A 14,771-nucleotide genomic window follows, 5' to 3' on the forward strand; every position below is an offset into this window, starting at 1 on the left:
GATACTTTAGACTGCATTACATCCAGGTTTCCCTGCATTGTGTCTCATTACTGATCAGCTCCAAGCAGTGTCCGTAGGAATCTGGGCACGTCACGTGTTTTGGCTTTCTGCAGGCATTGATGTCACAGCTGGTTCCAGTCCAGTGATGGCAACAACAAGGGTGCACAAGGGAGTAAGGGTGATTTCCGGAGGATACGGAAATATGAGCCACTTTGAAAATTTGGTCCAGTGCCTCCTCTCTTTTCCCCATTAAGGACGATCATCTAATAAACATAGCCTACCAACAAGTCATTTGCAGTTCTGTTATAATGAGTTCAACATGTGTTTGCAAAGGTTATTCATTCCCACAGTGGGACAGGTTAGAGAGTGAACTGTTTTCAGTTCAGAGCTGGGAAATGCAGTAAGCACCATCCCATATAGCTGCTCCTTTGTTCCTAAATGCAGTGCATTGTCATTTTACATCAGTGCAAAGTGTCTGGAAAACACACTCATCCCATCTGGGAGATCTCTCGCTCCTACTGTAAGCTCTTGGAAATGACCTCATCCAGCTGAGAGTCCCAGCTCAGTTGCTTTTTCTATCCTGCAGTCAGAAGGGTTCACAGCACACAAAGCTACTCTCTAACCACTGAGGAACTAGCAGAAACAATGATTTTATCACAAAGGGCCCTGAATACGTGCTCAGTCAGCTGGAATCCATATGGATACAGCTACCTGAGATCATTAGTTGAGAGCTGCATCCTTTCCTAGAGAAGACACTGCTGAGTTTCTCCCCTCTTCCTCCACCAGTCCCACTGTTGGATTACAGCCTCGGGAGATTTCCAGATATTTTTCAGAGTTCATTCTGCGTGGTAGGAAATCAGTTCTGAACAGAGGAGTCAAGTTTGTGGCAAAACTGTGTCCCAGCTGGAAATTCTCCAAAGTTCAAGAGAGGCTTGGAGAAAAGATTCAGTTTATGCAGGGTTCAAGTTCAGTTCTGACTCTGACTAGGAACAGCTTTTGCTTCATAACAGCAGGATTTCAGTTATAAGGGGGCCTACAGATATTAGGGGTATCTCATGGGTGATATATATTCTGAATTCTTTTAGAAATATCTCACTTATCTACCATTCAAATAGTACACAGTCTAAAGACAGTTCCAATCCAAGACCCCATATCCAAATACACCCAAAACCTCGGGGTGTTCCACATCTGGATAGTATTTAGCAGCCTGAGTCTGTTTGTGGACAAGAATTTACCTAATTGTGACCCCATCCCTTGTTGGGCTGCACCCAAAAATAGTGTTTGCAGGTGGGATAACTGTATCCTACGCTTCCCCCATGTACAATCACCAGCACTTTTGAAAACTAGAGGGGATCATTTGTATGGGAAGGGGTCCTGCTCTTGCTCTCCCTGTGCAGTCAGGAATTAGTGAAATCAGTAAAATACATCATCACTCTTGGCAGAAGATCTTGTCCTGAAGACCCAAGCGTATGAAGATGAATTTGCATTGTGTTACGCAGAGAAGCTATCACAGAGCCCCAACAGGCAGAGGGGAGTGAGGAGGGGTGATCTACAATGTCATCGGGTCTATGCTCACAGCCAAAGCAGGGCTGCTAATTCCAATGTGGCCCTTGCTGCTTTATTCCAATCTGGATTTTAAAATAACAGAGAGGCTTCCACCACTTCTCAGGGGGGAATATTTCACACTACCAGACCTCACCGTAGGAAATATCTCCTTAAATTTTCCCTCATAGCCATGCTCCAAGGGCCCTCTGGCTCCTTTGGTTAAAGCAGATATTTGATTCCCACCTGCTCTGCTGGCCTGGTTGGAACACCTCTTGGGAAGGTTGATAAATTTGCATGTAATGACCTACTTGAAAAAGAAATTCATCGGTAAAGGAGGAGGGCAAGGAATCTCAGGAACAGCGAAATCTCAGGAACAGCGAAACAAGGTGGCTTGAATCTGACAAACAACCAGGAAATTCACATTTTAGCACCAGTTACCTCGCTGGTTGACAGGCCTCCTTTTCTCCATGCAGCATAAGTGCCAGGCTTTACTTAGGGTGTTCTGTCTTTTGCCAATTTATCTGAGTTTTTCTTATGTCTCTTCGTTAGTCTTCCCAGAGTAACATCTATAAGGCAGGTAGATGGCTGAGAGTGGACAGATTGCTATTTAAGATTACTCCTAAATGTGGCTACTGCCACTTAACAGGTTGTTGTCATTATTATTGTTATTATTTTGATTTGCATCTGTTGCTTCTTAGCATGAAGACAACTGGATTATCCAGCTTCTGAAATACCATTTCAACAGTTCGAAAAGTCAGTGCAAATAAATCCGAGGTGAATGACAAGTCTGAAAACCTCCTAAGAAGCTTCCCAAATCCTCAGTTCATCTGACACAGGGAGGGACAGCACAGAACAGAGATAGAGTCATAGAATCATAGAATCATAGAATCATAGTATCATAGAATCATAGAATAGTTTGGGTTGGAAGGGACCTCAAAGCCCATCCTGTTCCACGCCCTGCCATGGACAGGGACACCTCCCACTAGCTCAGGCTGCCCAAGGCCCATCCAATCTGACCTTGAACACCTCCAGGGATGGGGCAGCCACCACTTCCCTGGGCAACCTGGGCCAGGGCCTTCCCGCACTCAGTGAAGAAATTCTTATGTCCAGTCTAAATCTGCCCCTCTCCAGTTTATCCCCATTGCCCCTCATCCTATCACCACAAGCCTTTGTAAACAGCCCCTCTCCAGCTTTCTTGTAGCCCCTTCAGGTACTGGAAGTCCACTATAAGGTCTCTCCTCCAGGCAAAACAACCCCAACTCTCTCAGCCTGTACTTGTATAGAAGGTGCTCCGGCCCTCGGATCATCTTTGTAGCCTCCTCTGGACCCATTCCAACAGCTCAGTGTCATTTTTATGCTGAGGATGTATCCTAAGTGGAGGCTTTTACTAAGCCCTGTGTCCCTGGCACGTACTCTATCCTTTGTCCCTCCTGTCTCCATTTACAAAGCTGATTTGGCACAGCTTTCTTGTTAGAAGGGTGGCTTGGATTTGTAGGCAGGTTACAAATTTGCCTCTAACTGACACTACCAGATACCAGGGCCAGGTATCAAGTCACTCATTGGACAAGGGTCAATATAGTGCTGAATTAACTGTTAATTCATAGAGAGAATGCATTCACATTAAAGCAATGGCTGAAACTAAGCCCTCCTCTACTTGTTATCCACCCTGATTGTTTCTTCTTTCTGCACTTCATATCTACTAAGACTCAAAGCTTTATTTGCCTTCAGAACTACTTTTTTCCTGTCGACCTTGCAGTTCAATTGCAAGAGTTCCCAAACACAGAGGCTCAGTCCATTCAGCAAAGAACACAGAAGCATTTGTATTTCCAAGTGAATGCATTGCCATTTTCATTTCTTCAAGCAACATCATCCTTTCCATGATCCGTTCTCCCTCTTTTCTGTGCAGATGTCTCAGACAGACCCTGAAGCTCCATTCAGACTCTCAAAGATGGAGCTTTTGGCTGTTCTCAAGAAACCTTGGTAGGCCCTTGGAAATTAGGACCATGGCATAAATAGGACTTTTTTGTTCATGGAAAGTTGTAATTTTCACTCTGGTTGCATAAAGGAGCAATGGAAGAAAAAGGTACTTGTTTCTTAAGTTGTCAGAGGGGAGATCAAAAGCTTCAACCAACTCTGATGATGTTGGGGGAAAGATGGATTGGGATAGACAGGGATGCCTTCCCCTCAGGTCTAATAGGTTGTGTAGTCCAAATGTCAGACAGAGGAGTTTCTTGCCTCTTTCTGTGAAAGTAGCAGACTTTCCTGGCTCTCAGCTTAAGAAGTATTTTTCCCAGTATTCTATGTAAACAAGACCTGTGCAGTCATTCTATGTGTCTGTCTCCACCCATGTATCCCTCCATCTCCCTAATAAGCTTTGAATTGTTGGCTCAACTGGTTAAGGAATATAGTTCTCAAAGAGGATCACAACATTAATGGTTTTTTGAAAAAGGAAGAGAAAGACTATGTGTTCCCATAAAAGGAAGATTTTTCCTTGAGTTCACTGAGTCTTTAATTGGTATTAGAGAACCCGTGTCACTGGCAGACCTTATAAATACCCTGGCTGTCAGGGAGTTTATACCCATTGATCCTAGTCCTATCACTCCAGGCCTTTGTAAACAGTCTCTCCGCAGCTTTCTTGTAGCACCTTTCAGTTACTGGAAGGTCGCTATAAGGTCTCCTCGGAGCCTTCTCTTCTCCAGGCTGAACAACCCCGACTCTCTCAACCTGTCCTTGTATGGGAGGTGCTCCAGACCTCGGCTCGTCTTTGTAGCCTCCTCTGGACCTGTTCCAACAGCTCCATCTCCTTCTTATGTTGAGGATTCCAGAACTGGACACAGGACTCCAGATGAGGTCTCACAAGTGGGGAACAGAGGGGCAGAATCCCCTCCCTCGCCCTGCTGCTTCCATGCTTCTTCTGATGCAGCCCAGGTCACAGTTGGCCTTCTGGGCTGTGAGCGCACGTTGATGGCTCATGTCGAGCTTCTCATCAACCATCAACCATCACCCCAAATCCTTCTCCTCAGGGCTGCTCTCAATCACATCATCCCCAATCCTGTACTGAAACCACGGATTGCCATGACCCAGGTGTGGGACCTTGCACTTGGCCTTGTTGAACCTCATGAGGTTTGCAGGTTCCCCTGGATGACATCCCGTCCTTCTGCTGTGCCAACTGCACCACTCAGCTTGTTGTCATCTGCAAACTTGCTGAGGGTCCACTCAGTATCACTGTCTATATAATTGATGAAGATATTAACCAGTGCCAATCCAGTATGCACCCTTGAGACCAGTGCTGTTTAATGTCTCCACTTGTTCTTGCACAGCAGGTAACACTGTGTTTCTTTTGCTTGCAGGGGAAATTGGATGCGCTCTGGGTGTTGCTGCGGAAAGGTTACGACCGTGTATCTGTGATGCGCCCACAGCCAGGAGATAAGGTACCCTGCGTCCAAACATTTCTTACTGCTAGTGGAACATGAAATACCTCTAAAGTTTCTGACTGCCTTTACATGTGGGACTGAAGGCAGATGTTCATCACAGCTTAGAAACAAAAGTTCAGCCACGTCTCTCAGCTTTGTTCACAACTGCAGCTCCTGCAGTTTGATATGGTTTGAAGTATGAAAAGACAGAAATACCCATCCAAGAGCCAAGTACAGTTTTGCTCTAGGATAATGTAGCTGCTTTCAAGTAATTACGTAATTAATTCTAATGAATAGTAGGGAATATTTCTGCATATTTTCAGTCATTAAACCCTTACATTCTGGAATAAAACTCTGAACATACACGTAAATATACATCTATTTTGCTACCTAAATTTAAAATTAATCGGCACTTTTATGAAGCAAACTTTGCAGAATGAGGTCTGGACTGTGGTGTGAGAGGAAGTATTCCCATATATTTTCAGCAAAAAATGGCTTTGTGCAAGTTTCTGTATGTCAGAAATGCTTATGGGTGTGAACAGAAGCCACTGAAGGGAAAGGACTAATGTCACTTTGCAGGAATGATCCTATCTGTGACAGCAGGATGCTACAGCACTGTCTCTCAAATGCAAGGAACTAATCTCCTCCTTTTCAATGGAATTAAATGACTGGGATCTTCCTAAACCATGTCAGGACAGTTATCCCCAGCTATCTCCAGGAGTACTTGGCTGAGCTCTGAAGTGCCCGCACTCACTCTGGGGTTGTGCTCCACAGCATCCGGGCAGGGACGTGTGGCTGGGAAGGGAGAGTGAGGGCTGCACCCAGCCTGGCAAATTCAGTGTGCATTCAAGGCACTGTGCGCGGGGGAATTGAAATCCCTGTGGCAGCCATAAGACATCCCCTGACTCTTTGCGATTTGGATGATTACGCCCAACTGCCCAGGGCTGTTCCCAACCCATTGGTGGAGATTCAGGATCTCTCTAAGCCCCTGTCTGTATTCACCTCGTGGTGAAAAATGTCAGCTGTATCAATGGCAAAATCGCTTGGTTGGAAAAGACCTTTGAGATCATCGAGTTCAAACGTCCCTGTCCACTACTAAATCGTATCCCTGAGCACTTCATCTACCCATCTTTTAAATGCCTCCAGGGATGGTGACTCCACCACCTCCCTAGACAACCATTCCAGTGCCCTATGATCAGTGAAGAAATTTTTCCTGATGTCCAATCTGAACCTGCCCTGGCACAACATGAGTCTATTCCCTCTTGTCTTATCACCTGTCACTTCGGAGAAGAGACCAACACCCACCTTGCTACAACCTCCTTCCAGGCAGTTGTAGACAGTGTTGAGGTCTCCCCTCAGTCTCCTTTTCTCCAGGCTAATCGGTTGATTAGTCCCTTAGTCACTTCTCATAAGGCTTGTTCTCCATCCAGCCCCTTCACCGTCTTCATTGTCCATAATGTATTAAGTGGTCAGTTTACACACCCCTGACAGAAACCAACAAAGGAGATCAATGTTGCTAGTGGAATATATTTGGCCCAAAGCGTAAGTAGCTGTGTAGCACTGAGAAGGCTTCAAGAAACTCAACTGCACATAAAATAACAGGGTAATTTTTTGGTTATGAATCATCCCTGTGTACCATTTGGCTCCCTGTAAGGTTTTCCATTGGATACAGGACCAATAAAAAGGTTTAAAATCTCATTCCTTCAGGGGGAGGATTTGTTAAAATGTCTTCCCTGAGAGTGATAGTGATTTCTGGGAGAAAAAGCCATAGCAGACTGCTAATGCTGGGTAATTTTCCCTCAGATATCAGGGTTTGGAGAATGCCTCTTCTAGGAATATTTTTTTTCACTTGGCAAGCTAAGATTGTTCACTTGAATGATGCCACGTCGATTTATGCTGGGGAAACCCAGAGTGGTTCAGCTGAGGCTGATACAGCGCAGAAGCCAGGGGGCCCCCTCTTGTTTTGGCGCTGTACCTCTGTGTCCTGTCAGAGCGGAATTAGCCCATGTTGGGTGTTAAATGATTCAGCCTCAAAGTAAATTGAGCTCTTTAGGATTCTGCTCTGCTCTGAAGGGTCTCTGACTTGGGTGTGGGTATCCTTTAGTGTGAAAGGAGCTGGCTGAAAATGCACCCGCGCTTACAGCTGCTGAAATACCTGCTTCCCTCCAGCCGACTCATGGGAGACCAAAGGTTTGGGTGCTTTCCTGTGCAGATATAGAATCATGGAATCACCGAATGCATTGAGTTGGAAGGGACCTTAACAATCATCCAGTTCCACCCGTGCCATTGGAAGGGACACCTCCCACTGGATCAGGGGCTCCAAGCCCCATCCGACCTGGCCTTGAACACCTCCAGGGATGGGGCAGCCATGGCTTCCCCAGGCAACCTGGGCCAGTGCCTCACCACCTTCATCGTGGAGAAATGCTTCTCAGAAGTGCTTCTCAGACTTTCTGTGAGGGTAGACTGCTCTTACAACATTTGTTTTCCTTCATGTAAACAAAACTATGAGCCTGAGTGTCTGTCTCCTTTGAATTACCATGTGTGACCCTCTTGATGTTTTTAATCACTTTCAGACTTCAGTGAGCCCTTTATGCTTATTCCTTTACAGTGGTGACATAAGCACAGGATGACATCACCCCCACAGCACAGGCAAAACCAATATGAGAACACACTGTAAAGTGCTAAAGTGAACTTTATCAGTTTACACAGCTTGAAATGGCAGAATGAGGCAGGGTTTTCCTCTCCCCTGGTCAGCAAAAATGTGGAGGGGTTGTTTCCCTACTGATTTAATATAGGGAGAAGAATCTATCTTTCAAGCACTGGGTTCAGCTTTGAGATTTCTGAGTCATCTCCCATCTTGTTGTAGGCATTCCCCATGATTTGGACACCGGTTTTAGTCTGTCACACTTCACTTTCTCCTTTGTAGACATAGAAAGTGATTTTACCAGTGCCGGGCATTAGAAAGATTGGCTCTACAGCATTTGCAAGGAACTGGGAAGGGATGAGGCAATATTGCTGCTAACTGAGCTAATGCAAACTACAGCTGTGCCTTGGGAGACAAGTCAGTCAAAAAGAAAAGGAAAGTTGCAAACATAGTTGCAAAGTGTTCACCTTACAAAATAAGGGTCTCTATGCCCTATTTGATCCCTGCCAGCCTCCCTCTGTTCTTCTCTGTGCCGCTGTTACCTAAGAGAATTTTAATTACCTATGCAAACCTTAGGATGCAAAGGCTGCCTCAAGACTTGTGGCTTCTCTCAGGTCAGCAAATATCAAATATTATCTCAAAAAAAAGATATTTGTTTTGGTGTGATTGGGAACCCAGTGGGAAGGTCGGTGCTGAATCGATGGGGATGGCAGCGTGGACACATCCGCCAGCGCTGACTGCAGTGGTCAGTGCCTCCCATGCAGACAGTCCTGAGCCAGTGACGAGAGCTCACTTTCCTTGCAAAAAAAATGGTCAAGGAAAAGGAGCAATTCCACAGAAAACCTTCAGCTGTCCCGCTTTCCACACTGCCTAACTTCATCCCAATGCCATCCTCTTGCAGGCTGCTGTGGTGCATGCTATCTGCTGTACCTCAGGGCACCAGGCCACCCATTGCTCTATCCCAGGTCCTCTGCAGGGATGCCAGATGGTGGAGGCTGGGCTGGGCCCTCTGGTTTATCTACCTGGCAGTCACCCAGAGGAGCTCCAGACTAACTAGCTCAGTGCTCCGTTTCAATCATACCGTGCAGCTGCCCTGGGTAGACTTCACAACGCAAGCTGAATAAATACTCCAGAGCTGCTTAGCAGCAAAGCCGCGTGCCCGCCCTGCCAGCTGTGGCCAAACTGCCGGCTGTCACAGTCCGTACGGCACGGACCTGCCCTGGGAAGGAGAGAACCAGTGATTAGCAGAGCATCCGACAGTAATCAGCAACCTCAAACAGAACCACCAGATTAAAAACCTACCACATGGTGCATTCTCAGGCTAGATAAGAATCCAAAAACTTGAAGGCAGGATTCATGGCTAGTAAAGAGTAGCCTGAAATTTGCATACAGGAGCCTCTGACCGTTTGATTCCTAAGAGCTACAAAGAGGAGCTGTTTTGAAAGCAATTTGTACCTCCTTCCTTCTCTCCCCTGAAGAAAAGAAGGAAGCAGGTTTCAGACTGCTGATGCTGTCAAATGGCACCTTATTTCACCCACTGGTTAACATAAAAAAACGAGGCCAGATGAAAAATAACTGAAAGGCATCTCTGTTTGCTTTTGAAAAGCACTTGGACGTAATCCTGGGGTTACATCATTTTCATATATAAGCAATCCCTTGCTATAATCAGTTACTTTGTTCACTGCCAGCACGTTAGCTGAGCTGTTCAAAAAGATCACTTGCATAAAATGAGCCGTGGATTCAGCTTCAAACTCTGTGTTGACTAATTGTTAATGTTCATCTGCTGTAACCCGCAAAACTCCTAGGTGCCATACAGGCACCATACAGGTCGAGAGAGACACTCCCTGCCCTGAAGTTCACATTAGTCTGTAACTAAGACACTTCTTAAAGCGTAGTGACTAACAAATTTGTAGTTTATATACATTGCAGTGGATGATGTGGGGACTGAAGCTTAGATTCTGGTTCTCCTTTTCTGTGTGACCTCAGACCCCCTTCTCTTTGTCTCTTGTCTGTCCATGCCCTGGACAGGAGATGACTTGTCAGGGTGGAGATGACTTGTACCAGGACTTCACTGCAGAAGGTACAGTTATAGCAATAACTGACTAGTGAGTGCTGGATACAGAGTCATAGAATTATAGAATCATTAGTTTGGAAAAGACCTTTGAGATCATCAAGCCCAACGTACCTGTCCACTACTAAATCATATCCCTAAGCACTTCATTTACCTGCTTTTTTAAACACTTCCGGGAACGGTTACTCAGTCACCTCCCTGGGCAGCCTTTCCAGTGCTTGAGAACCTTTTCAGTGAAGATTTTTGTAACGTCCAACCTGAACCTCCCCTGGTTAGCTGTGTCTGTACCAGCGAGCTGGGACCTCCTCAAGGAGGGCCACCGGAAAGGATGCCTGCCCAAAGCGTGGCAGCAGCCTGAGCCAGAGCCGTGCCTGTCTGTGAGCACTGTGAAACGCATCCTTCAGACAGCAGCCACAGGTCCTGGCCAGCACATAGTGCCATCTGCAACAGCTGCCCATGGGCCAGTAGGTGTTTGCAGGAACGGACCATGAGGCAAACCTTGGTCTGGTTTGCAGAAGGCTTTTGAAAATGCATCTTTTATCCCAGAGAAAAGGAAAAGAGAGGGATGTTTTGGACCTGTTTTGAAGCACACGCAGAGAGGCTGAGATGCACAAAAAGGTTGTGAAATTCTTTTTTCGGAGGCAAACGTGGAAACGGGCTGAGGTGACCACAGGCACAGATGGTTCCAATAAGGCAAGGAAGTCAAGAGTCACATGGGATTCCTGTGGTCTTCTCACATTTTCAGGAGACAGGGTTTGCATTCTTGTCAGCATTAATGGGGTTATTTTTACATTCAAAATATCATCAGATGGGGAGGATTTAAAAACATGTATCTTTTTTAGAAAACTTTGTCACTTTTGTCACGGAGTAAGGGGACACTTATTTCTGCCAATTGCTCACCACGCACGGCACTAGATAGTTCGTGTCTCTTCAAGGTGTCAGCTGTACTTCATTGATAAACATTGTTCTGTCAGGAATTTCTGGGGAGGTTATTAAAGTGTGTTTCAGGCTCAGACTTTGCCAGGAACCTCTCAATGTGGGAGCAAATTGTATTTTACATTTTTGTTGCAGTGCATTCATTGCATTTTCATTTTGTGTATGTGTGTAGGTGAGCATAGATAGAGATGGCTCTAAGCATGGAGAAAAAATATAACAAAGCCATGTGTAATTATGGGTAAAGAGGTACCTGAATTAACAAATATGTGAGATCCTCTAATGAAAGGAGAGGAGCTTTTTCCAAAGCTAGTGTAGTTTTCAAGTTCATTGGTGAAGTCGCATAAGCTCATATCTTGTTAGATCTCAGAGATATGGTTCTGGTACAAATTGTGGTTAGTTATGACAAGAGGATGAGGCTGCAAAATACCCAAAAATGTCCCAAGTAAAGTAATCACAATTGTTCTTTTTACTAGGAAAGGAAGAATGTGTGTCTGTGCGTGTGCTGACATTAAAAAATGATCTTCATATAAACAGAACAGAGTATGAAATAAGACAAATTGACAGCCAAATTGCATGAGTCTTCACTACAGAAAAGCACTGGTTTTCAACAAGAGCTTATGAAATTCCCTCTGCCCTACGATTCATGTTTTTACATTACAGTGAAATGCCAAAACCTCAAATTCACTTGATTTCAGGCTTCATTGTGAATGTTTTGTGCAGCCTAAGGAGTTCAGCTGCCCATTCTGGATATCAGCCATTTATCCCAAATGGCCATTTCTTGTGAGGGGCCCAATTCTGAAAACAAGGACTTGCTCCTCTGTGTGACGTCCCCACTGCATCTCTGGAGAATGACAGGAGCCCCCGTGCTGCTGACCAAGGGCTCACCACTACAGCGCTGTGCGACGGGGGAAAGCAAAGAGCTGCCTGACCCTAATAATGGTTTGAAAGACTTAAGCCTAGAGGTGGAAAGCGTTTTTAATTTGCATCCTGCTATTATAGTTCTAGATTGAAGATGGCCAGCTGAACTGGAGGCAGGGAAATCGGAGGTTTGGGTGCTAGACTGAAAGGCAAAGCCTAGAGTTGCTCCAGTCTCTGCCACTGACCCACAGAGTCACCTGGACCAAGCTACTTAATCATCTGCCATTTTTCAGAGGCTTTTCCTGTCCTCTGAATGAGACTAATCCAACGTATTTTCATTCCCAAAGAATTTGTGAAAATGAAGGCTGAAACTTGGTAACAAATTTAAAGGATTGGCAAACCCATGGCTGTGGGAAGGGCCAGGAGTGTTTGTGGCTTTGTGGATAGGTTTGCATGGTGACCTATGGGTTCACATGGTTACAACGTGATGCTAATGGTACAGAGATGCAGGGTTTGGAGGCTCAGGTCAATTTCAGACCTGTATGATGCTCAGGTAGCTTAAGTAGAAGTCTGGCAGTGTTTCGTACATGGTTCACTTTTCTTTTGCAATCTGAAGTGTGTTAGAAGAAGAAGCAGTTCAGCGGGTACCAGGAGCTGGCTTTGCCAAGTTTGTCCACAAGCCACCTTTGGCATCTGTGTCAGGAGGTGACTTGTTTCAGCAGACCATGATTCTCAGTTCAGGGGACAGCCCTCCTGAGCATGCCCGGATGAGGGGGCAGTCATCATTGTGTCTGAAAAATGCAGAGGAGGAAAAAAGCAATCAGAATCATTTCCATGTTACAGTAAAATTTCATTCTCTGTCCTTCTGCTTTGAAAACCCTGAAAAAACACTGCACGAAGATGGGTGTTCCACAGAGGAGATCAGCACTGGGTGCTGTGCCATTGGTGGAATATGAGTGCCCTTTGATTTCGGACAAGTTCAGACTCTTAGAAAACAGTCTCACTTCCATGACTTCCCCTCTCCCATAGAGAAAGCCATGTACTTGCAAAGATCTATTTGAGAAATATCTACTCACCTCTCACTCTCCACACAGTGCTGAAACAGAAGAGTGTCCTTCTGTGAGTGGGTGACCCTCTCAGTGGATGAAGGGGAGGCTGTGGATGTTGTCTACCTGGACTTTAGTAAAGCTTTTGACACCATTTCCCACGGCATTCTCCCAGGGAAGCCGGCAGCTCATGGCTTCGATCCACATACTCTTCACTGGGCAAAAAATTGGCAGGGTGGCCAAGCCCAGAGAGTTGTGGTGAACAGAGCTAAATCCAGTTGGCAGCTGGTCACAAGTGGTGTCCCCAGGGCTCTATGTGGGGGTCAGTTCTGTTTAGTATCTTTATCCATGATCCGGACAAGGGGATCGAGTGCTTGCTCAATCAGTTTGCAGATGACACCAATTTGGGTGGCAGTGTGGATCTGCTGGAGGGCGGGAAGGGTCTCCAGAGGGACCTGGATAGTCTGGATCCATTGGGTGAGGCCAACCTGATGAGATTCAATAAGGCCACGTGTCAGGTCCTGCACTTGGGTCACAACGACCCTGTGCAATGCTCCAGGCTTGGGGAAGAGTGGCTGGAAAGCTGCCTGGTGGAAAAGGACCTGGGGCTGTTGGTCAACAGCGGCTGAACATGCGCCAGCAGTGGCCCAGGTGGCCAAGAAGGCCCACAGCACCTGGCTTGGATCCGCTATGATGTGGCCAGCAGGAGCAAGGAAGGCATTGTCCTCCTGGGCTTGGCAATGGTGAGGCCACATCTTGAATCCTGGGTTCAGTTTTGGGCCCCTCACTCCAAGGGCATTGAGGGGCTGGAGCGTGTCCAGAGGAAGGGAACAGAGCTGGGGAAGGGCCTGGAGAACAGGGCCTCTAGGAGTGGTGAGGGCCCTGGGGCTGTTTAGTCCCAGCAAGGAGCCTGAGGGGAGACCTCATCACTCTCTGCAGCTCCTGGAAAGGAGGCTGTAGAGAGGCGAGTGTTGGTCTCCTCCCATATAACAAGTGACGGAATGAGAGGAAATGGCTTCAAGGTGCACCAAGGGGAGTTTTAAACTGGATAATAGGAAATACTTCTTCACAAAAATGTTAATCTATTTTTACTTGCCAGAGGACAAATGTCTGGATGCAAGCACTTCGATAGTGATGTGGGTTTCTCCATCCTTCTTGCTACAAAGGCAAGTGCTTGTATTTCTGCTCCGGTTCCTCTTCTCCTCCCATCCTCCGTAGCCCCAAGCACACCACTGCATTTTTGTCCTCTGAGAAACTATATGAAACAGGGTTTGTCTGGATTTTATGCAGCACTGAAACCATCGCTATGCTGTAACGTGTGCTTTCAATTGAGGCAAGAAATTACCCCGCTTAAGTGTTGACTTGCGATTCCCAGAGCGATGAGGGGCTGGGCAGGGTCTCTGCTCAGAGGACATTCTTGCAAGGGGCTCACGGGAAGGGCAGTCTTTGGTATGAGGAGCTGAGAAACTAAAGGGCTACCTAGTTTGTTTTAAAGAACCGAAGGCAAAACAAGCCAATAGAACAGCACAGTTCAGACTCTCCTCTTTGTGGAGTGAGTAAGTTCTGCAGCTGTGGGGTGAATGCAGGAACTATTGGAGAAAAACCCTTCCTGGAGCAGCGCCATGACAATAATGCTGTGGGGATAGAGCTGCAGAACCCAGGAGGAGAGAGAAGAAAAGTGCGTAGTGATAGGACAAGGGGCAATAGGTGTAAACTGGAGAGGGGCAGATTTAGACTGGACATAAAGAAGAATTTCTTCACTCTGAGAGCAGGGAGGCCCTGGCACAGGTTGTCCAGGGAAGCCATGGCTGCCCCATCCCTGGAGGTGTTCACAGCCAGGTTGGATGGGGCTTGGAGCCCCTGATCTATTGGGAGGTATCCCAGCTCATGGCAGGAGTTGGAACTGGACGAGCTTTGAGGTCCCTTCCAACTCAAACTATTCCATAATTCTGTGATTCTATGTACATCCTCACAGAAAACACTGCAAATTAGTTCAGTAGGTGCTTATGTTCTTAGAAATCAGTAAAAACATAGGGAGTGGAACTCCTGTAACAGAAAAATAGGATTGTGATGCAGAGAGAATCATCTTGTCACAGATGTGTAGAAAACCTATCTCTCCCCTGCATGCTTCTTGCAGAGTCAATGTTGATGTTGCATTTCTGTTGTTTCTCTCGAGCAGCTTCCAGCAGGACTCTGGACTTACTCTCATCCGTATGGGAAAGCGAGGTTGTTGGTTCCTGTGGGATTGCAATAAATTC

General features: G+C 46.3%; 1 protein-coding gene across 2 annotated transcripts in view; it reads left to right on the forward strand.

The window, feature by feature from the left end:
* Positions 1-14,771, forward strand: part of ANTXR1 (ANTXR cell adhesion molecule 1) — a 112,622-nt gene that overhangs the window by 84,836 nt on the left and 13,015 nt on the right. For both annotated transcript variants that reach the window (XM_009569678.2, XM_054049712.1), the window contains one exon: positions 4,896-4,976. In XM_009569678.2, the coding sequence (XP_009567973.2) occupies positions 4,896-4,976 (81 nt within the window). The remainder of the gene's footprint in view (positions 1-4,895; positions 4,977-14,771) is intronic.

The sequence above is a fragment of the Cuculus canorus genome, chromosome 26 (assembly GCF_017976375.1).
Source record: "Cuculus canorus isolate bCucCan1 chromosome 26, bCucCan1.pri, whole genome shotgun sequence".
In the NCBI taxonomy this organism is placed as follows: domain Eukaryota; kingdom Metazoa; phylum Chordata; class Aves; order Cuculiformes; family Cuculidae; genus Cuculus; species Cuculus canorus.